General features: G+C 39.4%; 1 protein-coding gene across 3 annotated transcripts in view; it reads right to left on the bottom strand.

The window, feature by feature from the left end:
- Positions 1-23918, bottom strand: part of GRIP1 (glutamate receptor interacting protein 1) — a 609495-nt gene that overhangs the window by 104112 nt on the left and 481465 nt on the right. For all 3 annotated transcript variants that reach the window (XM_087814557.1, XM_016199615.2, XM_087814556.1), the window contains 3 exons: positions 18440-18523; positions 13295-13370; positions 10802-10947 (listed from right to left, as the gene is read on the bottom strand). In XM_087814557.1, the coding sequence (XP_087670683.1) occupies positions 10802-10947; positions 13295-13370; positions 18440-18523 (306 nt within the window). The remainder of the gene's footprint in view (positions 1-10801; positions 10948-13294; positions 13371-18439; positions 18524-23918) is intronic.

Raw genomic sequence — 23918 nt, 5'->3', positions numbered from 1 at the left:
TATACTGTGCACACAGTAGTGGAAAAAAAATATAATGCCCCTGTCCTTAGGGTGCTTATAGTTTAATGAAGAAGAAGAGAAGATTATCTCACCAACAAATTAACATGAAAATGGTGATAGTTGTTGTAAAAAAAAAAAAAAAGCAAAGGCAAGTAAAACAAGAAGACCTCATTTAGATAGGGTGTCAGGAAAGTCTGAGGAAGTGACATTTAGGCCGAGACATTAAAGGATATACACAAAATAGCTGGGTAAAAAAAATGTGTTTGTGCAGGTGCAAAGGCTGGAGAATGGCTTCCAAGGTAGAGGGAAGAGAGTGTGCAAAGTCCCTGAGGAGAGGAGCCGAGTGTGGGGGTGGAGCCTGAAAAAGAGCCTTGGGGCTCAGGGAGCCGTGGGCAGCAGGGAAGCTCAAAAGCTGAAGCAGGGAGGCAGCTCTGGGGACCCAGCATGCCGGGACTCACAAGCACCACACAGAGTTTAACTTCATTTAAAATTGAGTGGGATGACAATGAATCAGGACGTGGTTCAGTGTACGCTACGTCGAAGTCTCCCGGGCTTCTGTGTGAGCGCGGATTTGAACAGAAGCGGGCATGAGAGTGCGGATGGACGCGGGCTGGGAGGGGACTGCAGCTCTGCGGGGAGAGGGTGGCGGCCGTGAGAGAGGCAAGGACGAGTGTGTGGAAAGCAAAAACAGACAAGCAGGATGACTAGGGAGAGAAGAGTTGGGACCCTGGGTAAAAGGGGCTGGGAACAATAAAGGATTACCCAGGCTTTTGATTTCAGAACTGCTTGGATGGAGGCACTAAAGCCTGAGATGGGGAAGAAAGAATTCGAGTTCATTTCTAAACATTTAGTTTTATGAATTACCACGCAAGTGTTGCAATAAGATGGCTCTTTTACCCTGGCCAGTGTGGCTCGGTTGCAGCACCATCCCATACACCAAAAAGTGGTAGGTTCAATTCCCGGTCAGGACACATGCCCAGGTTGTGGGTTTGATCCCCAGTTGGGGTGCATGAGGGAGGCAACAGATTGATGTTTCTCTGTCACATCAATGTTTTGTTTTTTTCTCTCTCTTTCTCTTTTCCTTCCTCTCTCTAAAATCAGTAATAATAAAAAAAGCCTGCTCTGATGGTTAAACTGCCTTTAAGCAAAGGTTCTGGAATTGAACATAACAGTTTGAATTCTGGCTTTGTTATTTTATTTTCTCTGATTCTTCAAATGGGAATACCTAGGTCTATCTCTTAAAACAAGATAATAATAATAAGATAACATTTATAAAAGGCCTTGAGCACAAAAGGTACTTAGTAAATGGAAGTTACTATTACTGTAAGTTGTTAATAGCAGGATATTATTTGAGAGAAAAGACTGAGTTTTGACTTTCACATTTATAAACTATGTCATCCAAGCCAATAATTTACCTTGGATTTCTAATGTTTAAAACAGCCAAATACTTTCCTTTCCTATATCATAAGGTATAGAAACACAATAATTATGACTTCAACCTTTAGCCTTGAACCTGTAGGTCCCCACTGATAGGTGTCAAGAAGTCTTGGAAAGAAAGATTCCTTTTTTGAGGGAACCCTCATGCACTGTTGGTGGGAATGCAGATTGGCGCAGTCACTTAGAAAACAGTATGGAGTTCCCTCAAAAAATTAAAAATGGAACTGCCTCATGATTCAGCAATTCCGCTTCTGGAGATTTATCCAAAGAAACCCCAAATGCTAACTCAAATGAATATATGCACCCCTATGATCATTGCAGTGTTGTTTACAATAGTTAAAATATGAAAGCAATCCAAGTGCCCATCAAAGACGAGTGGATAAAAAAGTAAGCGGTCCATATATACAATGGAACATTACTCGGCCATGAAAAGAATGGAATCTTACCATTTGCAGCAACATGGATGGACACAGAGGGCATTACGCTAAGTGAAATAAGCCAGACAAAGAAAGACAAATACCATATGATTTCACTTATACGTGGAATCTAAAGAACAAAGTAAATGAACAAACAAAATAGCAATGGGGGAATTGGGTGAAAAAGGTGAAGGGATTAAGAAGTACAAATTAGTACATACCAAATAGTCACAGTACAGCATAGGGAATATAATGAATGTTATTGTAATAACTATGTATGGTGTCAGGTGAGTACCGGAAATATCAGGGAGAACACTTTGTAAAGTATATGGTTGTCGAATGACTATGCTATCCACCTCAAATTACTACAAAATAATATTGAGTGTAAAGTGTAATTGAAAAATAAAGTAAAATAATTAAAATAAGGATGATTCTTTTTTTGTATCACATGAATGAGAAGATTGGGAATATTTACAGTGGTGACCACAGCTCTGGGGAAAACAGCTGTGAGGAGCACAGTGGGCTGCAGGAAAGGTCTTATCTAAGGTTAGTCTCTGGTATGTTCACTGAGAAGGAAACAAAAACTTCCCTAACATGCAAATGTGAACTCCAAAGTTCTTATGTAATATTCCAGGAATGTAACCTTCGACACTGAACCTTAATGAGTGATGACCATGGACCCTGTAAAGCCCTGTATGTTTTCTAAGAACATGTTTTATTGAGGAAATGGGATTTGTTCACTTAAGTTGCAAATGAGCTCACTAAGCCTTGTGTGCACTGACCTCCTTAGAATTCCTGCGGGTTCTTGTACTTATCAGAAAGTGCCCGAGTCCCCTGGTCTGCACAACCCTTTCAGGCTTTCTCAAAAACCCCACAAAAAACAAACAAACCAAACCATCACCACTACCACCACCACTACCACCACCAACAAAACAAGCAAAAAAAGGAAGCCTGGTTTCCTTAGCAGCTAATAGATGAGACAGGATAGTGGTGTGAAGCGCACTGTTAACACAATGAGGAACATAAAATTAGTATCCACATAGAGAAAAGTAATCCTGATTAGCACCCTGGCAGTGCTCTAAACAGATGGTCAAGAATTGACTTATGATCAATAAAAGTGTTTGCTGCTCCTCTCAAAAGAAAAAGCAGTTCTCATCTACCTAATACACGTACATGACCTCAAAGAAACTCATCACGCAAAGATAGATTTCCCCTGACAAAGTTCAGCCAGTTTTTCATTTTTCTAAAATACACTAAAATTAAAAGGCTAATTTTCCCCTTAAGGGACACGTTTAATTTTAGAAGCATAATATTCAATCTGAGGGAATTTAAACCAACGTTTCATTAATTTATTAAATGTCTCAGAATGCCAAGACCAACATCCTTGCAGATAATGTCTTCACAGCAGCACGCTGGCCTCATGCCCGTGGCAGGAATGCTGGGAAAGAACCCTCGGGACATTTATAACTGTTAACGGGACTGTTGCGTTGCACGCGATTAACAAAGAAAACGTCCAACCTTCCTTTTTAGGTGGTAGTTTTAGCTGTAACCATTTTAATTCAGTTTGAACTACAGTTAAATATTAAATTGAAACTATTTTTATTTATAGTATTTTACTTTGGAGTTATGTCAGTGAAAAAAGAAGTGGTGATAAACTTCTCAGGTCTTCTATGAGAAATTACTAAATTCAAAGAATCACAGAATATTAGAGCTAGAAGGACCTGTGAGATGATGCACTCCAGTCCCTTCATATCACAGGTGAGGGGTAGTGGTACAAGAGATATAAAAGATCCTTCTGATTCTCTCACAATGGATATCACTTAAAATATAGTCAAATGGACCCTTAGGGAAAAGGCAGATATTAAATTAGTAATACATGTTATTCCTGCTCTGAAGCCACTACCCATCTCCTTAGCACCAAATATAACACTAACCCTCTAGAAGCAATGAGCTCCTGAGTGATATTCCACAGTATTTTATGCTATTACCACAGTGTTACTTAGGTACTTAAAAATGTTAATGGGTACCTTGTACACTAAATCAGACTATCCAAATAACTTCAAAGACCTAGAAACGACCGAATGACTTACTAGGGATAAGCCTTCTAGGTACACATCTGTCCCCAAGCCCAAGGAGACAAGAAGATATACCAAGAATGAGGGAGCAGGCCCAGCAGGGACAGAATGGGGGCAACACTGGCTCACAAGAGAGGGACTGAGAGAGTGGGCTGCACTAATGCGTAAGATTGACTATCTCGGCTCTCAACTCTGTATTTTGCCAAAAATCTTTGCACTCCTTCCAGGAGCCCTCACATACCTATTTTGCGAAATGAGAGATCAGACAGAGAAGAATGTTGAATACTGCAGAGGGAACTTCCAGTAGGGACCTTCTTTCTGAGAAACTACACAACCTAGGCTGCCTTGGAGCTAGGCTGGCTGAAACAGAAAGGTCATGGTATGGATCAAGGGCCACAACCCCAAATGCGTGCAGAGGACAAGCATGATGATTTGCAATGAGGTATGGGTGTCAGGGAAACAATTTGGACCAACTGGAGAGAGTATTTCCAAAGAGGCAGCGTGAGACTCAACTCAGGCCAATGGCTACATACAGGAAGGCTGGCCCAGTGTTACCAAATTGTTAAGAGCAGCTAGATATTTAGACTTTTTAAAAAATGAAAATCCCTTGTTTTTAAATGTTGAAAACTAATTCCAACTTTTCAAACCAATATGCAGACCAAAAATGTTCATGTGATGCCCTCCTGTTTGTTGCCTCTTCTTCAAGGGAGTGTAAAAAATGTGGATTAATGCGTGCAGTTGTAGAAAGAGACAAGTCTCTAGTTACTGTGAAAAGATGATAAAGTATATTATTATGTAGATTTATCAGAGAGTCTCTAAAACTGAACTATGCTTGGACTGATTATCACTTGGACCTCTGAGTGGGCCGGGGATGGCTATGAGACTGTATTTGCAATCATAGGTACCTGTGGTCCTCAGGTGGTGCAAGAGATCAAGCTCCTTTTTAACACAGTAGTTTTACACAACCACCACCAGTTCATCAAAGATGATATAAAACAGGACAATTATTTACTTTCCCTATTTTAGTTGAACTTTGTATATAATGTATAGTTTTGAGATACTATATCAGTTTTTTTTCTACAAGAATATTCAGAGAAAGATGATATAACATGTAACAGATATGGAATAAAACAAGATCTCAGAAGGTACTCATTCATTCAAAAATATTATTGAGAGTTTACTTTATGCGAATTGATAGAATCCCTTTGAAAAATTGTTTGGCAATATCTCTAAAAGTGAGCACACATGTAACTATGGCCTAGCAATTCCAACTCCTGGGTACAACCCTGTAGAAACGCATATATATGTTCATCAGAAGACGTATACCAGAATGTTCATTGTAGAATTATTTATAAGAATCTCAAACTGTAAAATACCCAAACAATCATCAACAAATAGGAATAAGCTGTGACCTATTCATGGAATACTGTAACAACACTGAGAAAGAAGGAACTGGCGCTACAGGCAACAATATGAGAGCATCACACAAACATAATCTTGGGCAAAAGAAGCCAGAGAAACATACTATATGATTCCATTTGTTTACAATTCCAAAAATTGAAAAATATATCTATGGTTTAGGAAGCCAAGATAGGAATCACTCAGGGGAAGAGATGGGGTAGTGGCTGGCGGGAGGAGGCACAGAGGGGCTTTTGGTGGAGATGTTTATGTTCTAGGTCTTGACCTGGGTGGAGAAGACATAAGTAAAAATTCCACGAGCTGTACAAATTAGACTTTAGCCCTTTTCTATTTGTGTTTATAGAAATAAAAGTAAATTTAAAACAAGCCTACTGTAATCTAGTAATATAAAATAAAACACACACCCTTTTCTACTTTAGGGTCACTCTCTTTTTACCCACTTCTTTTATCTCTACAAACATATGACAAGTGGCTCTGAGTCTGAATATGTAAAAGGGAATGAGGTGTGTAGGAACAAGAGTATTCTAGGAAAATTCACTTTTTAGATAAAAAAAGGAAATCTAGCTTTTATCTTAGAACACTAACATTTTAAACAAATGGCTGTTGCCACTTTCTTTTATGTAGAAAGCTCTGTGGGCTTCCATTTACGATATTTTCTCTGAAGAGGGGAAGGTTATGCTGGTAACCCACAAAGAAGCATGTGTATCATAAATACTTCTAGGTGCCCTTGAAAAGCAGTTTCCAGTAAATTGAGATCATTTGGAGAAAACTGTTTAGAAAACACAAACAGTGGCAAACTTACTCTTGGTATTAGTGACTGAGAAGTCACTGGTGGATGTTTTATATCTTGATCTTGATAGTCTAAAAAAATTAAATGCAAATCATAAGCAAAATCCAGTTGTGATAACACCAATAAACCTATATATTTTTTCTTTTATTGAAAAGGAGTTAATCATCTCTTCTGAAGACTTATAACATTTAAATCCATCCCTGATAAAACAATTACTTGAACATTACTAGGATTAACTATAAGTTGGGACTATCCGTATAGCTGGGCCAAGACATAATAAGCTTGGGCATTTCTAAGGGAAGGGTAATGTTTTTTCCCTCAGTATCCTTGATTTCACATGCTGGCTTATTCCAGGTGAGTAAAAGAACAGGTTTAAAGTTGAGCAGAGAAAGTAATAGTCAAAAAAGTAGAGCCGGAGACTTAGAGGAATTCAGAATAACACCATAGGCAGAGTAAGAGGTTTTGTGATTTAAAGATTCAGAATGTCTTTCAATGTAAGACTACGGTACATGAAGTAAATTGATTTTAAACCTACAACTTAAACAGTGATGTTTCGTTGTATTCTGTACACACCCACTTGATGACAATAAGTCATAAGAACAGCTAATCTATGGGTGGGTGCATAGGTCAGTCCCCAATGAGCACTAAGAGCCTCCTAGGTATGTCTGAGGACCGTGTGAGAGATGCAACAGAAGTAAGCAAAAAAGACAATTCAAGTAATATCCCTAGGAGTCTGTGGAACCTAGAGGCACAATGAAAAAGCAGACAGGTAACTAAAGCAAGGCAAAATGTAAACACCCTCGAGAGTTGCCAAGAAAGTGCCACAGGGGTTCCAAAGGGAGAGAAAATAAGAGACAGAGGGAGTCAACTCAGGGAAGGAAATAAACTACCAAGAACAGTTTTCACAAAAAGCTAATGTCCTTAATACATAAATAGTTTATACAAACCAATTTAAAAAAAGAACTATGGGCACCTCCAATAGAAAAATGAATAAAGAATATCAGCAGACAATAGAAAGTGAAAATGGCTAGTGTTCATATGAAAAGAGATTCATTTGCACTAGGAATTTTTTAAAAAGTAAATTAAAATAGAAATGCAAACTTCCACTTAACATCAGAATGATTAAAAATAATAACAGCCATTGTTGCAAACTCTAGCGAGAGAGGTACACTAAAAACATCGCTGATAGTAATACAGAGTACCGGGTGCGGCAAAGTAAGTTTACAGTGGTGAGTATGGGAAACACAGAGCTTATTTTTGCATTACCATTTATTAACTTTTGTATTATTTTCCAGACGAACAACTGTAAACAAACCTACTTTTGCCTTACGCTGTAGTATAACCTTTATGGAGAGCTATTTGAAATTACTGATCAGATATTTTTAAAAGAAATCTACTGTTTGACTTAATAAAATCAGAAATACAGACAACGATTTGGGTAAAAGGATATTCATTCCAGTTATTTATAATACCAGTCTATTGGGAAACGGTTACATAAATACAGGATTTATTTTTGGATGTGATACAAAGTAGGAGTTTAATTGACTTTTCCCCATGTGGCTAACTAATTGATCCAGCATCATTTTCTGACTAGTTCAACCTTGCCCACTGATGTAAGACCATACCCATGTGTCTACATCTGCAGTGGTCTGTTTCTAGCCATTCCACCCTCTTCTGTTGGTCTCTTTGCCCCACATTATTACATACACTTAATGCTACAATTTTAGAATAAGTCTTGATATTGCTTAGAACAAGTTTCTCTGCTTTCATATTGTTTCAAAAATATTTTGCTGTTTTTCCCTCCCACCTCTCTTATTCCATATACACTTTAAAAACAGCTTATTAAGGTCCCCCACCCTCAAGATTCTTTTGAGACTTTGAATAGAATTAATTTATCGATACATTTGAGAGAAGTGACATCTTTCAGATATTAAGATTTCCCATCTAAGAACATGAGATAGGTTTTTATTATTTCTGTATTATTTGTGCACAAATATATCTCTATATATCTGTGTGCGTATATATATATATATCTACATCTATATTTTAATGGGCTTGTACGACTTTTGTTATATTTATTTCTTGTAGGAACCTTATTATTTTATTTCTATTATAAATTGTATCTTAAAATTTTAACTTTCTGTTTTTGGCTGCTATAGAGAAATGCTTTGTATATTATACTTATATCTAGCAACTTAGAGGAACTTTTAATGTGTTTCCTTCCTGATGGCCTCCTTTTCCCTATATTAGGGGGATACCTGAGAATTCTGGAGTGTGAACACTGTCAGGCATCATTCAGAATGTGAGTGTGAGTTGGGGAGAAGGCAGACCTCATCCCCTCCAGACTGGAAATAATGACAGGAGGAGTGTGAACACTGTCGGGCATCATTCAGAATGTGAGTGTGAGTTGGGGGGAAGGCAGACCTCATCCCCTCCAGGCTGGAAATAATGAGACAGGAGGAGTGTGAACACTGTCGGGCATCATTCAGAATGTGAGTGTGAGTTGGGGAGAAGGCAGACCTCATCCCCTCCAGACTGGAAGTAATGAGACAGGAGGAGTGTGAACACTGTCGGGCATCATTCAGAATGTGAGTGTGAGTTGGGGAGAAGGCAGACCTCATCCCCTCCAGACTGGAAATAATGAGACAGGAGGAGTGTGAACACTGTCGGGCATCATTCAGAATGTGAGTGTGAGTTGGGGGGAAGGCAGACCTCATCCCCTCCAGGCTGGAAATAATGAGACAGGAGGAATCTGCTGCCCATCCCTATGGGGGAGCCCTTGTCTCTGTGAGGTAGACGGCAGGCCTTACAGACTATTGTTGTCTTCAGTATGGGAGGTGGTTCTTTCTAAGCCTTCGGGTGTTAGCTCACCTGTCACCCCTTCAATGGCTACCCTACTGTTGGCTACTCACCTGTGCCTGCCTTCTTCCTGTTACAGAAACCCATTCATGCCCTCATAGTAGTACTGATCACACTTTACAATTATTTGTTTGGTAAATTCCGGTTTACTGTCTGTTCTCCCCATCAATTGTGAGCTTCATGACGACAGGTGTATTATTCTGTATTCCTGGTACTTGCCACTAAGCTCAATAAATACTTTTAGACTGAATGAATGAGTTAAATATGTCAAACATGTTTTAATTTTTTTAATCTTTACCCAAGGATATGTTTTTCATTGATTCTGGAGAGAAAGGGAAAGGAGGGGAGAGAGAGAGAGAGAGAGAGAAACATTAATGTGAGTGAGAAACATTGATTGGTTGTCTCCTGTACGTGCCCCGACTGAGGATCGAACCCACAACCTGGGTATGTGCCCTGATTGAGAATCAGACCATGACCCTTCGGTGCATGGGATGATGCTCTAACCAACTGAGCCACACTGGCCAGGGCTGTTTTAATTTTTAATGTTAATAATACATTGTATTAACATTTAAATATATTTACTTGTATAATTTTATTTTATCTTCATAACTGCCTTTTAAAATAGGCATTACAAGTCCCTATTTGACAAATGAAGTAACTAAGGCACAGGCAGATAAGTAACACAGTCCAAAAGAATAGCTAGAAATCAGTATTGCTGAAAACAGGAGCCAAATCATCTAACTCAAAATCTAACTCAAAACCATATAACAAAAGAGGGAAAAAAGAGGGAGGGAGGGAAGACGAGACAAAGGAAGAATGAAGGGAGGAAATTCCTGTATAAATAGGGCATATAGTCCTGTTTATCTTGCTGAGAACTTGTTCAGTCTCACAATTTAAGCCCTTTAGGAAACGTCATGCCTCTCTAAGACATTTCATGCGAGCAGGGACATTAAGAATACTTTCAAGCAACCCTCTTCTACATGAATCATATAGAGAGGGAAATAAATGAGTTTGCAGTTGTAGAACACGTCTCTCTCTTTCTGTGCAACATTGCACCAGCATAAAACTTGCTGGTAAAGTCAGGTCACATAATCAAGGCTGATAATTGTAAGAAGTACCTACAATATGATTTAAGTTTCAATTTCAGGTTCCAATTCATTCTCGCCTAAGTTTTCTGCTTTAGTCAACATGACACAAATCTTTGGCCCTCTCTTAACATTTACAAGCCACGCAAGACTGTCTTCCCAGTTTTATTATGGTTGTGAGGGTAGAAAGAGAGTTACTTTCCATCGAAATTGTTATGGAAAGAAAGAGTAATACACTCAACTTCCGATTTTAATAATGACATTACATGTTCATTTCCTTTCTTTGTCCCTAAGTCTGATGATAAAATGGTAATTTCCATTAATTCTGATTATCTGGCTTCACGTTGTGGGGAATCCCCTACTGTTCCCAGTCTCTGTAGTAAAAGAGAAAATATCCCCTAAGTGAATAATGCTATTTCTGTGCTTTGGAAGGCAAAAGTACTTACCTACCAAAGGATAACCCACATATAAATGCTGATTGCTAGGTGAAACGGACAGAATGAGCCCTCATTACAGTCTATCGACACAAGAACTCTCAGTTGCTGAAAAGCACCACTCACCTCTGCCTGAACCCAAACAAGAGTAATGATACAGTATTGATGAAATTCTGTCTGCTACAGGAGGCCACAACAGTTCATTCTCAATACAAAGCGGCGTATCAGGGATGGATGGTGACACCTCCTAAAGCTCAGGCATCACACCCGCAGGACTCGGACATACCCATTACTGAGACGTCGTATTCGATGAGCAGCGTCGCCTCCTGTCCACACTGTTTGAGGATGCTCATGGCCTCGGCATGCGTGGTGCCAAGAAGCCGGATGCCATCCACACTGAGCAGCCTGTCGCCGGGCTTGATCGTGCCCTCTCTGAAGGGGGAAGAAAGGAACAGCCTCTGTTAACTTAGCATAACGGGGCTTCGCGCTAATAGTCACTTAGCCCAAGTGGTTCTTTCACACACACGCCGCCATCCACCCCATTTGCATTTTTTTTTAGGCATCGAGTGTGACAGTAAAAGAGTCAAGAGCTAACCCTGAATAGAAAATCGCTGCGATATGAAAATCAGTAATGAGAAAATAACTACACGTTAGCAAGTAACTAAGTTACCCACAGTTAACTCTTGGGGTACAAGAAGAATAAAGGTACATTTCCCTCCTCTAGATTTTTGCCTGCATGTCTAAAATTGATTTATTAGAGTCCAGGAAACAGCATTCACCTATTTTCCCAAAGCCAGGTGAGCAGAAAAGCCTGCTGGTTTCCTTCAATTTATTACCAGTGAACCCAAGCAGGACAGGGAACGCTGGTGAAAAATTTCCCCACTCTGTAAAATTTCCTACTGATTTATAAGGCCATTTGGTGATCATTAAATTGATTCAGTTTCACATTCACCGGAAACGTCAGGCAAGTACGATTCTCCCTGCTGCGAGCGCAGACACTCAGGGCGTTGGGAGGGATCCCTCAGGACCCAGTGACACCACTAGGGCACGGCTTTCAGATGATAACCCTCCTGCCTCAGGGAGGGTCACAGGGATGAGCAAACAAATGGGGGAGTACAGGTGTAGGATCTGGGAAGAATAAAAACGGCCTCTTAACATCTTGCAGCTCTAAGTGCTGTGACTCTAAATGCTCATCTCGAATGCTTAGACTTCCCTTAGTCCTACAGTAACTTGGTAATATGTTGCTCACATCTAGTAGCCTGCCTCTGACGTGTCTGTCAACGCCAACTCTAAACCTTATCAAGATGAAAAAGCAGGAGAGGGGAGAAGGCAACCTTTCCCTGGGGATTTTCACCTTGTACTATTCTCTGGAAAGGCAAATATACCTGAGCACAGGTGAGAAACCGGTGTCTTTATAGTCCCTTCTTTTATATTAAACATTAATTTTTTTAAAAAATCATGAGCTCACAGTATGAGCTTTGAAGGAAAATAAACCTGAATTCCTACCCTCGCTCTTGGGTGTACTAGCCGGCATGTTAGTAACCATACAGGCCTCAGTTTTGCCATCTGTAAATGTAGATACAAATACTTCATTTCGTGGGTGGTTGTGAGGGTAAAATAAGATAACACCTGACAAGCACTTCGCACAGTTTCTAGCACGTGGTAAGTGCTCAGTAAGTAGTGTTTATTATTGTTATTATTGCTATTGCTTAAGAGGAGGTTGGAAGCATAGCGCAGTCAGGTAATCAGGGCATTTTTCTCTCCCTTTCCTTCCACAACATCTAACGGTAGGAGTCCTGTTCTCCCTCCATCATGGGGTCAATTCTTGCTGTGGAAATTAATACAAAAATAAGTATCTCCTGGGATATCTAAGTTGTGAGTTTACTTGGGATTTCCCACCTTAAGGTTTATGATATGAAAGCTAAAGGAGATGCCTTTCAGATATTCAAATGAACCAGGAAAAGAAAGCACTAGACACCAGGCAGACAATATTCCTTCCATTTTATTAAAAGTTACTTCCAGCCCTGGCTGGTGTTGCTCAGTGGTTAGAGCTCGGCCTGCACACCAAAGGGTCGCAGGTTCCATTCCCGGTCAAGGGCACGTACTTGGGCTGCAGGTTCAATCCCCGGCCCGGAGCTGGGCGTGTGCAGGAGGCAACCATCCATGTGTCTCTCTCGAATCGATGTTTCTCTCCCTCTCTCCCCATCCCCCTCTCCCTTCCACTCTCTAAAAATCAATGGAAAAAATATTCTCAGGCAAGGATTAAAAAAAAAAAGTTACTTCCATTCTGATATAACACAACCATCATCAAAAGGTAATAACAATGACAAGGATGTTGATAATAATAAGAATCAGGCCACTACTACCTGTCTTTCCAGGTTAGACTAGCAACTGGAGCTGATGCATTTCGAGTGCCTGTCTTGAAAGTGCCAGTTGCCTTTTATCACATATCTGCAGTGTGAGTCCCCTGCAATGCACCATGTATCAACAGTCGGGTAAAACGGAAAACCGTGAAAGACAGCTGTTGTCTACACTTCACAGTGGAGGAAACTGAGCTCAGAACTGCTGAGTCACTTGCCAAAGACAGGGTAGGAGGTGTTGAACTTAGAGCCAAATCTTTCTTTCGATTCCGCACCCTAAACTATTTCAGTTTTCACATTCTCACATATTAGTTACTATCTATCTTATACCATGAAATTTATAACTCATCAACGTCTCTGCCAAAGTCCCTAAGCTTTATTAATCTGTTTGGATAGTGGCACCGAAAGATGAAGCTTACCTGTCAGCAGGCCCTCCAGGACGAACACACGTTATCACGACGGGACGAGATTTATTTCTGTCATCGTGTGCTCCCCCTGGCAAAGGAAAGAAATACAGCTTCTTTCACTAAAACCTTCACTTACAAAGTGCCAGCCGAGAAACAGAAGTACATTTTGTTGATGTGAGAGGAAAACATGCAAATTTTTTCCTCTCACATATAATAGCCTCAAAAATCTGATTCATTTTACATAGACTATGCTTTAGAAGCCATCATTTCTTCACCTCTCAATAAATATAGGGCTGTAATCACAGGTGGCAAATCAAATATTGAACTACGAATGTGACAAGAGCATCAGTGAATTATAACAAGGAATAACCCAATTAGAACAGCTGCCGGTTATAAACAAGTGCAGGGGGGGATAGCTGGTGCTAATTAACCTGGGCTATAATACAGGTGAGCAGGTCTACAACCTGACACACAGGAAGAAAAAATTAAAGTAAAAGAAAAAAATCCAAATATTAAAAAAAGAAAGAAAAGAAGATTCAAGTGGCTGAGGTGGCCTCCATCAATTGGCGTGTTCAAAATTTTGGGGGCAGACTGGGAAAACTGTGCCAAGCCAATCACAAGGCCTAAATGGGAATTTTAACTTGTATAAACAGTTTCCCCTTAATAATTTTTAGAAACATACAAGCCTTGAGACAGAAGGTAATTTATTATGAATTCTCTTGTTTATCTAGGACCCCTTTGTAAACTAGTTTCCCCTGTGCTCCCCCAGTATCCAGCTGTTCCGCTCACTGGATCGGAGGCAGCCCATGCCATGTGGATGGACACCTAGAAGGGTCTTCCTAACATCCAGCTTACATCTGCCTTCCCTCAGCTTTCACCCATCCATCCCTGTCTGTTACCTAGAGCAGTGAAATAAAAATAAAAAACAAAAATTCTCTCTTCTACAAGAAATGTTTTCTGAAAGTTGAAAACAGTGATGCTGCACCTGCTAAGTCTCATCTTCTTAAGGCTGAACATTTCCAGTTTCTTAACTGTCATATGACCTGATCTCGTCTGTCGCCATCCTGGCTGCCCATCTGGGTGGTCTCTAGTTTGCCAGCACAGTATATGATTAATATGAATGTTACTGTCAGGTAGTCGTTCCGTAACGTTTGCCTGGTAGAACAGACTGACATTTCCCAAACTTGGCACAGGTAGAGAGGTCAATTTAAAGAAACTAGCCTAACAGAAAAATACTATAGTGTGTAATTTCTCGTTTGCAAGGTGATCATAAAATGATAGGTTTGCTTTCTCCGGAACAGGCATTGATTTAGAAAACGATGGGGGCTGAAGACGGGAGGAAACCTTTCCATAATTTTGAATTGGAGGTCTAAATTCAAATATACACCAGTGAATGCGTGCTAAAGTGTGAGAGAGATCGCTCTAAATTTCATGATATATCACATTTTATCAGTATTTGAAGTGATGAACCAAACTGAGGGACTCGCTTGGGTTCCAGAAGTTTGGTGATGCAAAGTCACACAGAAACCACTCAGAGACCAGCGGTGCTCCCAACCCTGGCTGCACACCAGCATCACCCACAGGGAGGTTTCGGTAAAAGTATCAATGCCGGGCAGGGCCACAGTGCCAGCCCAATCTAATATCAGGCTCCATGTGTGAGATGAGTACGTCTACCTACAGCTCTGTAGTTGAGAATGACTAGAGAAAGTTTCCTTCCAAAGTGAAAAGTAACTTATGGCAGAGTGATTTTCCTATCGGTGCAAACCAACTCCCGTAGCTTGGTGGTAAGGGAATTAACTGAAATTTAACTCTCCAAGATTTAGGCCAGAACATTATTTTTCATCCTATGGATGCAGGGTTCTATTGTTTGGTGAGTCAAGGTTTAAGAACCTATGACATATCATTACAAATGTAATTCCGTTCGGAAGCTAAAAGCCGGTTTTATTGTTCTAAGACCTATTCTAATTGGTTAAGAAAAAATTCTCCAGTACTCAGTGAATATTCTCCATCTGCAAAATCTTCCCCTCCTTTGTGAGTGTCCTAGTCATGTCCACTGATCCAAGTACAGCTCAGTACCTATGCCACTGTAGCGTGTTATCTGCCATGATGACATTCACCCCTTTCTCCCTCTGCAGTTCTTTCTGTGACTAATCAGCGATTCTTAAGGAGTGGATGGTGGCCACCTTTTGAGCAAGGAAGATCCTCCAGACAGACCTCAAACTGATTTAAAAATATAAGTTCTTTATTTGGTTTTCAGTGAAAAATTATGCAAAATTCCACAAACTTTTATGTTCAACCAATGTAGTAAGGGAGTTATTAAGGCCTACAAAAATGTGTCACTCATAAACTAAAATGGGCTCATTAAGAGAAAGACAAATATCACGATCTCACTTATATGTGGAATCGAATGAACAAAATAAACTGACAAACAAAATAGGTCCAGAGGCATGGACGCATGGAACAGACTGACAGATGTCAGAGGGGACTGGGGTCGGGGTGATGGGAAGAGATTAACCAAAGAACATATATGCATATGTGCATGGCCCCTGGACACAGACAATAGCGTGGGGAAGGCCTGGGGTGGGGCGGGAGCTGGGTGGAGGGGGGCAAAGGAGGGAAAAAAGGGACATCTGTAATATTGTCAACAATAAATAAACAAATAAATCAGTATAATACTAAGAAATCTTATGTCCACACAAATCTAGGCAACATTCAATTATTTAGTCATTCATTTATTAAGTGCCGAGAATGTACCAGCTAGTATTCCAGGCTCCTATGAAAAGACTCTTGCTAGGCATGCACACACACACAGAAAGATGTTTGAAACTCCTGCAAATTGTGGGAAGACTATTTTGTTAACATTATATCATCCGTTGTCTTAAGGTGGCTGTGGATTTCAATTACTTTTTTTTTTTTAGTTCTTAATGCTAAATTACTGTTGGTTTAGCATTTTCATTAGCAATTTGATTGGTTATCGATTAACCATACAGTGACTAGTGATAAATATTTGAACCAGCAGTACGTTTACTGCAGCTTTGCAATAATTAGGCTTGTAGGCATCAAGTGCCTCTCTTTCATACCTACACCGCCAAAACAGATTTGTGTACACCGCCCTTGCACTAAAATTACTTGGACACGGACTTTCCATTATAGTCATCTAGTTCTTTTACACAGACACTTGGCAATGGTTAAAGTAAATGATTAGGGTAAATTGATCTTGTTGCTACATTTAAAAAAAGGACCCAGTCAGAAAAATGTAACAACTACTGGGCTAAACCACTCAATGAACCACTCGATGAGTTCCTCGTTGCCCATTTCCTTACCACTCACGTGGGCACTTCATCAACTTATGTCCTAAATTCACTGGACTGTAATTTACTGTAGATAGGGGTCCTGTCTTATGACTTTAGAGTACTTGGCCCTATGCTCACATGTTGACGTACCTTTAATAAATATTTGATTGATTGATTTGCTAAATGATGACACAGAATGAAATATAATGCTTAAAGCTCAGTCACTTAAGATAAGTCTATAGGCATGAACACATCTCTTTTATTCCTTGATGTTTGTATATTTATTAAGATGCTTAGTTAATTTTAATTAATGTTTTAATAAATTGGGTAGAATTTTGACTCTGGTGAAATATAACATATAATAGACCAAAAAAGTCAAGAAATGTGAAATCTTTTTTTTTTTTTTTAACTATATCTTTATTGATTTCAGAGGGAGGAAAGGAGAGAGAGAGAGAAAGAGAGATAGAAGAAATGTGAAATCTTAAGAAATTCCTGATGCCTATATAGTTCCCTCACTTCCATGGTAGGAATTGTGAGTTGTGAATGGTCATGTAGTCTTTAAGGGATAAAACTGCTAATGAGAAAAATAGAATATTAAAATCCGAAATTAAAGCTCAGAATTAATAGTTTTATAGACAAGTTGGAATCACCCCAAATCGTTACTGTTAATGCCATCTCATCCCATAAGATGAGTTGAGCTGATGTACAAAGGTGCCCAAGGGATTAGATTATTGTCAATTCAGTAACAAAATGTATTTCAGGAAAATAAAAGTTGCTTAATCCTAGTGTATTAAATCAAATCAAGTCATACTCATCAACATTTTTTTCCCCAAGGGAAACGATAATCTTTATTTAGATTATGAACCCAGGGATTTATGACAACAATGATATTTTTAAATTTTTGTTCTTTATCTTTAAAAAAATTTTAAATTAAAGTATAGTTAATGTACAATATTATATTAGTTTCAGGTGTACAACACAGTTATTCAACATTTATATACCTAACAAATTGGTCATGACGATAAAGTCCAGTAATGATCTGGCACCATACAAAGTTATTACAATATTATTGACTCCCTATGCTGTACATTACATCCCTATGACTTATTTATTTTATAATTGGAAATTTATTCTTATTTTGCTTCCTCTTTTTGCTCATCCCCCCACTCTCTCCTCTCTAGAAACCATCACTCATCAGCATTTTGGCTCAGCGACATGGAAGAGTATAAAGGGAAGGTAAAAGGCGTGTTGAAAAGTGGCAAATAAGCAAGATGACTGTGAACAGACAAGGTTTACAGACAGTGACTTCTTGCTCTGTTAAAGCTAGGTGATTTGGATTTCACTTTCATTCCCACTTACTGCTTAATTTCTTTAAAGAAAATGAATTAACAAGCAAAACAGAGACAGACTCATAGATAGAGAGCAGGCTGCCAGCTGTCAGGAGGGGCTTGGGAGCTGGCGCGAGTGGAGGGATTGAGCAAAAAGGAAAAATAAAAAGAAGAGAAAAAACTCATGGACATGGACAACTGTGTGGGGATCGCTGGGGGGGGTATGTGGAGGAGGGTGGAGGGGGCCTAAATGGTGATGGGAGGAGACTTGAGTTGGGGTGCTGAACACACAATAGTGTTCAGATGATGTGTTGTGGAATTGTGCACCTGAAACCTGTATAATTTTGTTAACTAGTTCACCCCAATTAATTCAATAAAAAGGAAGGAAAGGAAGAGTGGGTGCAAATATTATAAGGTGACTTTATGCGCTGGAAACATCAGTTCTTTTGAGGATGACTTTCTAGTTCATTCCCAATATTTCACTGACAAATTCTCCAAGAATATCTGATGGTTCATATTTTCTAACCATCACCTACCTCGTATTACAAAACCAAAGGTATTGCCTTCTTTATGTAACGTGACCTCCACTGTTCGGAAAATAACACTCGATCCTTGGACAGCTGAATGCAGAAAAGAGACAGGCAAACATTAGTCTTAAGTCATAATAACATTTCTAAATTTTTTGATGTGGCATAAAATATTGCAGATTCCCATTGCAAATGATTCTTGTTTTGAGTAATAGAAGAGCAATAACTTATTTTCAAAGACAATGTTGGAAAAAATAATTGGAATAACATACAAATACCACAAAAGAGTCATCTGCATAAACGACTTATATAGGGTTCAAGTGCAAAATCGCAGGTATTTCCTTTTCTCTCGTGTAGCCAGTTTCTAGGTAGAGGGTAATATTCACATTGCTAAAACTCTATAGAACAAGAGAGACACTCTTCATATGAGAAACAGAATCCTTTTTCCTTCGTGAAGTGCAAAAACTATGATTTTTGTAAAACGAAGCAATGTATTTACATTTATTTTTGTAGCTAGCAAAGAAAGAAAAGATAATATTCTCAAATTGCCATTAATAGGTTAGGCTGATACAAATAGATTACTGACATGATGCAAAACAAACAAAAACAGCAGCAACACAAGTGAAATGTGGAGGGCAAAAGAAATCTTAAGTACATTCAAAATATTACTAATGACTAATAAAATAAAGATCTACTTAATTTTACTTGATATCATCATGCTTATGTTGTGTTTGTCTGTTTATTGCTCTCAATTCACAAAATGAAATTTCATTGCCAAGTTGTGATCTCTAATTATGTTACACACAGTGTGAGGGGATAAGCTGCATGAAGGTAGAGTCACTAAGCTACTCTGTAAGACCGTTTTCAAGAAAGTGGTAAATAATTCTCTTATATAGTACACTATTGCTGAATTAAAAGCCCCCATGAATTAATATTTTATTATTGTGGATACAAAAATGGTTTTATTCATGGATACAGAAAAGTTTGCAAACTGTAGAATTTGATAGTCTTGAACTGAATTGAGTTTGTATTGAATATGTACAATGATATCTAATTAGCTAATGCTGTTTTCATTATCAATGACACATTTTTTAATTGTTACTAGACCTTGAAGGCTATATTATATAAAAATATCAACAAGAAATATATACACATGATTTAAGGCATTTTTAAAAAGAACACTTCCTGCCATTACAGAAATAAGAAGTAGTTTTAATTAAGCATTAATTACAATTATTTTTATTAGAAATTCTGAATCCTCAAAGGAACAGCTATGATTATGAAAAGTACACTGCTAAATTCACAAAGCTGCACACATCCAGCTGGGGCATAAAGTACAATAAGAACTTGGATCTGCTGAAAAACAACATAAACCTACAGCTGACCAAATGTTTTGGTACACTGCTGGTTTAATTAAATGTCATATTCTTGCTCTCAGGGGAATTTCAGTTTATTCTAATCAGCTAGGAACAGTACATACAACTAACTAAAACTGTTGAGATACAGTTTTAATTAAATTTAAAGAATTGAGTTCAAACCAAATGTTTTCTTATTTCTATGACCCAACAAGCCACTTGAAGCAATTGGTTAAGCACATGATATTTTTGTTCTATTGGTAAGGGAGGAAAGGAAAAGATATGAGGAGAAAAAATTAATGTGCATCTACTGCGTGCCAGAAACTCTGCAAATTAGTTTACAAATATTATTTCATTTAATCATGAAATCAACTTTCAATTATATGCAACTAAATCTAATCTTGGGCCACCTGTCCTTGTTGGCGAGGTGTCTGCTCTGGGAATGCAAAGCACTGTAATCTCAATTTTGCTTGAGATAAATCTTGCTGACCACCAAACCTTACAATCAAATCTAAAGTCAATATAAAGACTTTTAAGATTATGTACAGCTTTAGGTTATCCACACTATTGATGTTCATTACTTACAAAGATAAATGTGAATGTTGACTACATTTTAATACACTTAATGAAATAGATTTGGTCTTCATAATTTATTTATTTATTGACTTCAGGGAGAGGGAGAGAGACATAGAAACATCAATGATGAAAGAGAGTCATTGATGGGCTGCCTCCTGCATGCCCCCTGCTGGGGATCGAGCCCGCAACCCGGGCGTGTGCCCTGACTGGGAATCGAGCCACCATCTCCGAGATCATAGTTCGACGTGCAACCACTGAGCCACACTGGCTGGCAGTTTTTATAATTTTTATTTGTATCATTGGCTCTTGGTGACTACATTTTAAAATTCAGAACCAAGATATCCTATATTGCCACACGAACCTTACTCATTACTTCACATGCGTGTATGTGGATATAAAGATCCAATTAAAGGGTTTCCCCAAAGAATCAAATCTGGTACATAGAAGGGCTAGGCAGAAACCAATTGCACGGTGAAGGAACAACACTCCTTGGTATATTGGCTGTACTGCTGTCCCTTGTTTCTAAATGTGCTACATGCGCAGTCATATTATTTCACTATGGTAGGTCAGACCCTTCTAGATTATACACGACTTCCCCGCCTTCTCCATCCCTGCCTCAGCGAACAGGAGCTGGGCCTGCCCGTGTGACCTGCCCTGGCCAGTGGGACGCCAGGAGATGTAAGCAGGGTTGCAGGGGTTCCCCTCCGCCACTGCCACGGGAGGAGCTTTCCCCGGGCAGCTGCTGCTCCTCCAGGCTGGATCCCAGAATGAGCCAGGTGGGTGAGATCTGACTGCTCCTGCCCACCGTCCCTATCATCATCATCGTCATCAGTCTATTTCTCTTAGAATTAGCATTGAGAAAGGCTGACACAGGGACATGCTTCAACACATTTATCTGAATGAAAGAACTCCTGATGGAAAGTCTGATTTGTCTGATGGTTTAACAGTGAGGACTGCCTTTGCCTATACTCTGTGGCACTTGCCAAAAAAATAAAACATATTCCATAAAATAAGAAGCTCCAAGTCTGAATAAAAACCAGTATTTAAAGATGTGTAAAGCAAACATCATGCCAGAAATGAAATCCTTTCCAACCATTTAAGCTTATGGATAAAGAATTTTAGGTGTTAACTAAAAAATGGATGAGTATTACCTAACATTTCAAAATTATTTAGGGGTTATGTGACCAAAAATTTTAAGGCACTGCTCTAGACTTTAAGACATAAGATACCTGATACTGTTTGGTAGTATTCTTTCTAAATAGAGTCTCAAAATATCACATAATTTTAAAGTCAAAAAGAACTTTGGAGCTCATGTAGACTGACCATTTCATTTTCATAAAGAAACTGAATCTTGCCCTGGCCTGGTGGCTCAGTTGATTGGAGTGTCGTTCTGAGCACCAAAAGTTTCAGGTTCGATTCCCAGTCAGGGCACGTAAGGGAGGCAACCAATTGATTATTTCCTTCTCGCATTGATGCTCATGGCTCTCTCCCCCTTCCTCTCTGTCTAGAAATCAATAGAAACATATTCTCAGGAGAGGATTAGGAAAAAAAAGAAAGAAATGGAATCTTAGAAAAGGTAAGTGGTTTGCCCAAGATTAAAGTTTCATTTTTCATCTATCAGCTCACACACACACACACACACACACACACACACACACACGCACCCTTCTTTCACTTTTTTCTATTCTTTGGGGCTGGCTGAGTCTCAGATTGCTGTGATTCTTAACAGAACTCGCAGGCTCAGCCTCAGGCGACCTGTCTTCAGCAGTCAGCTCTCCTCTGGGGCCTCACGGCTGGCGGCTGGCTCCTGCTCTGGCTGCCTGAGCTCAGTGAAGGGGAAGCTTATTAATTCCTTCAACCTCACCGAACACAAAGATCTTATTAATTTATCCAAACATAATAGAAAATGACAGAATCCTTGGAGAATAGGCCTCTTCTATCTGCTAACCACCCTAAAATTCACACTTTTGTGTTTAAAAATAATTTTTCCCTTTCCCATCAGATTTATTGCAGAAGGAAAACTGATTTAAGCACCAAGTCATGACAGGTTTTAACCCCAGAATATATCTGATACCCACCCTCTCCCCTTTAACCCTACGAATGCTATATTAATTCAGGATATCACCTCTCTTTTAGAAAATTGTAACAGCCTTCGGCTCATAGCTTCTGATCTATTCTCCATTTGGTTTCTTAAAATGATAAGTCTAAAAACTCAGGTCTGGCGATGCTGTTCCTTGGCTTTATAAGCCTTTAACGGCTCTTCACTGCCCACTTGACACCATCCAAGGTTGACCAACATGGCTTGCAAGGCCCCCATTGCTTCATTCCTGTTTATGTTGCTGGCCTCAGCCCGCCCCAGGCCTCTCTGGTTTTCCCTGCGGGCTCCAGCAGCTCCAATGTGTTTGCAGTTCAGCCCATGCACTGGGCCGTGCTCCTTCCCCCTTGCCCCTTGCCGTATGCTCTGCCTGGACAGCTCCTCTTCCTGCCGGACCTGCAGCACCTCCTTCAGTCGTCCCTCAGCTCTGGATCACCCATAACTTGGCAAATCTCTACTGTCCTTACCCCTGGAAAGCTATCCTAAGAGTTCCTTTAGGAAGAGGTTATGTTTTACTGATATTCATATTCCCAGTGGAGTAACAAATGCTAAATCAAAGAGCATTAGCTCTAGATACCTGGCTTCTCTTAACTCCTTGGCAATGGTTTGAAGTTCCAATTTCAAAGCAAACAGACTCTTTTAAAGTTCAAGAAAACATAGTACTTTCAGTGTAATAATACAAATGAAAATAATGACTAATGTACTATAGCTTACTGAGTGCCTGATAATGATTTAAATTACTTTATGTGATTATAGCCTTGAATTCTTACCAAAATTTTACCTCTATTATAGCCATTATATAGATGAGAAACCCAAGCAAGGTCACAAAATTGGAAAGGGGCAAATTGACATGTAACTAGTGACACAGTCCAAGCTCTCAACACTGGATTTGCTGCCTACCTCTGCTGAAAATGAAAATGTGTTGCGAAGGTTTTGAACACAGACTCCTAGTGGTTTTGTTATAAAATCACCATTAGATTTTCGGTGTTAGATTCCATATTAAGTATAAGAACTGATGATCTGTTATGTATACTCACTTCCTGACTGTGTCATCTGGTCCCAAATCTCAAACACCACCTATATTCTCATTATTCTCAAATTTACATTTACAGTTTAGATCTTTCTCCCAAACTCCAAGCCAGGTCTCTAGCTGTTGACATTTCTTCTTTGCATGTCAAATAGGCACCTCAACTGTAGCATTTTAAACAATGAACTTCTGATCTTCCCCTCACAAATCTACTCTGTCCACATTCATAGTCACTTCATTCATGGCAACTCCATCCTTAGGGAGGCTCAGGCTCAATGCCTGGGGTGATCCTTGACTCCTCTATTTTCGCACAACCTACATCAAATCTGTCAGAAGATTCTGTTGGCTCTGCCTTCAGAATAGATCAAGAATGTGATGTCTTGTCTGGCTGGTGTGGCTCAGAGGTTGAGCTTCGACCCATGAACCAGGAGATCA

Source organism: Miniopterus natalensis, chromosome 2, assembly GCF_054644295.1.
Source record: "Miniopterus natalensis isolate mMinNat1 chromosome 2, mMinNat1.hap1, whole genome shotgun sequence".
Classification (NCBI taxonomy): domain Eukaryota; kingdom Metazoa; phylum Chordata; class Mammalia; order Chiroptera; family Miniopteridae; genus Miniopterus; species Miniopterus natalensis.
This window is presented reverse-complemented; position numbering and strand designations above follow the sequence as displayed.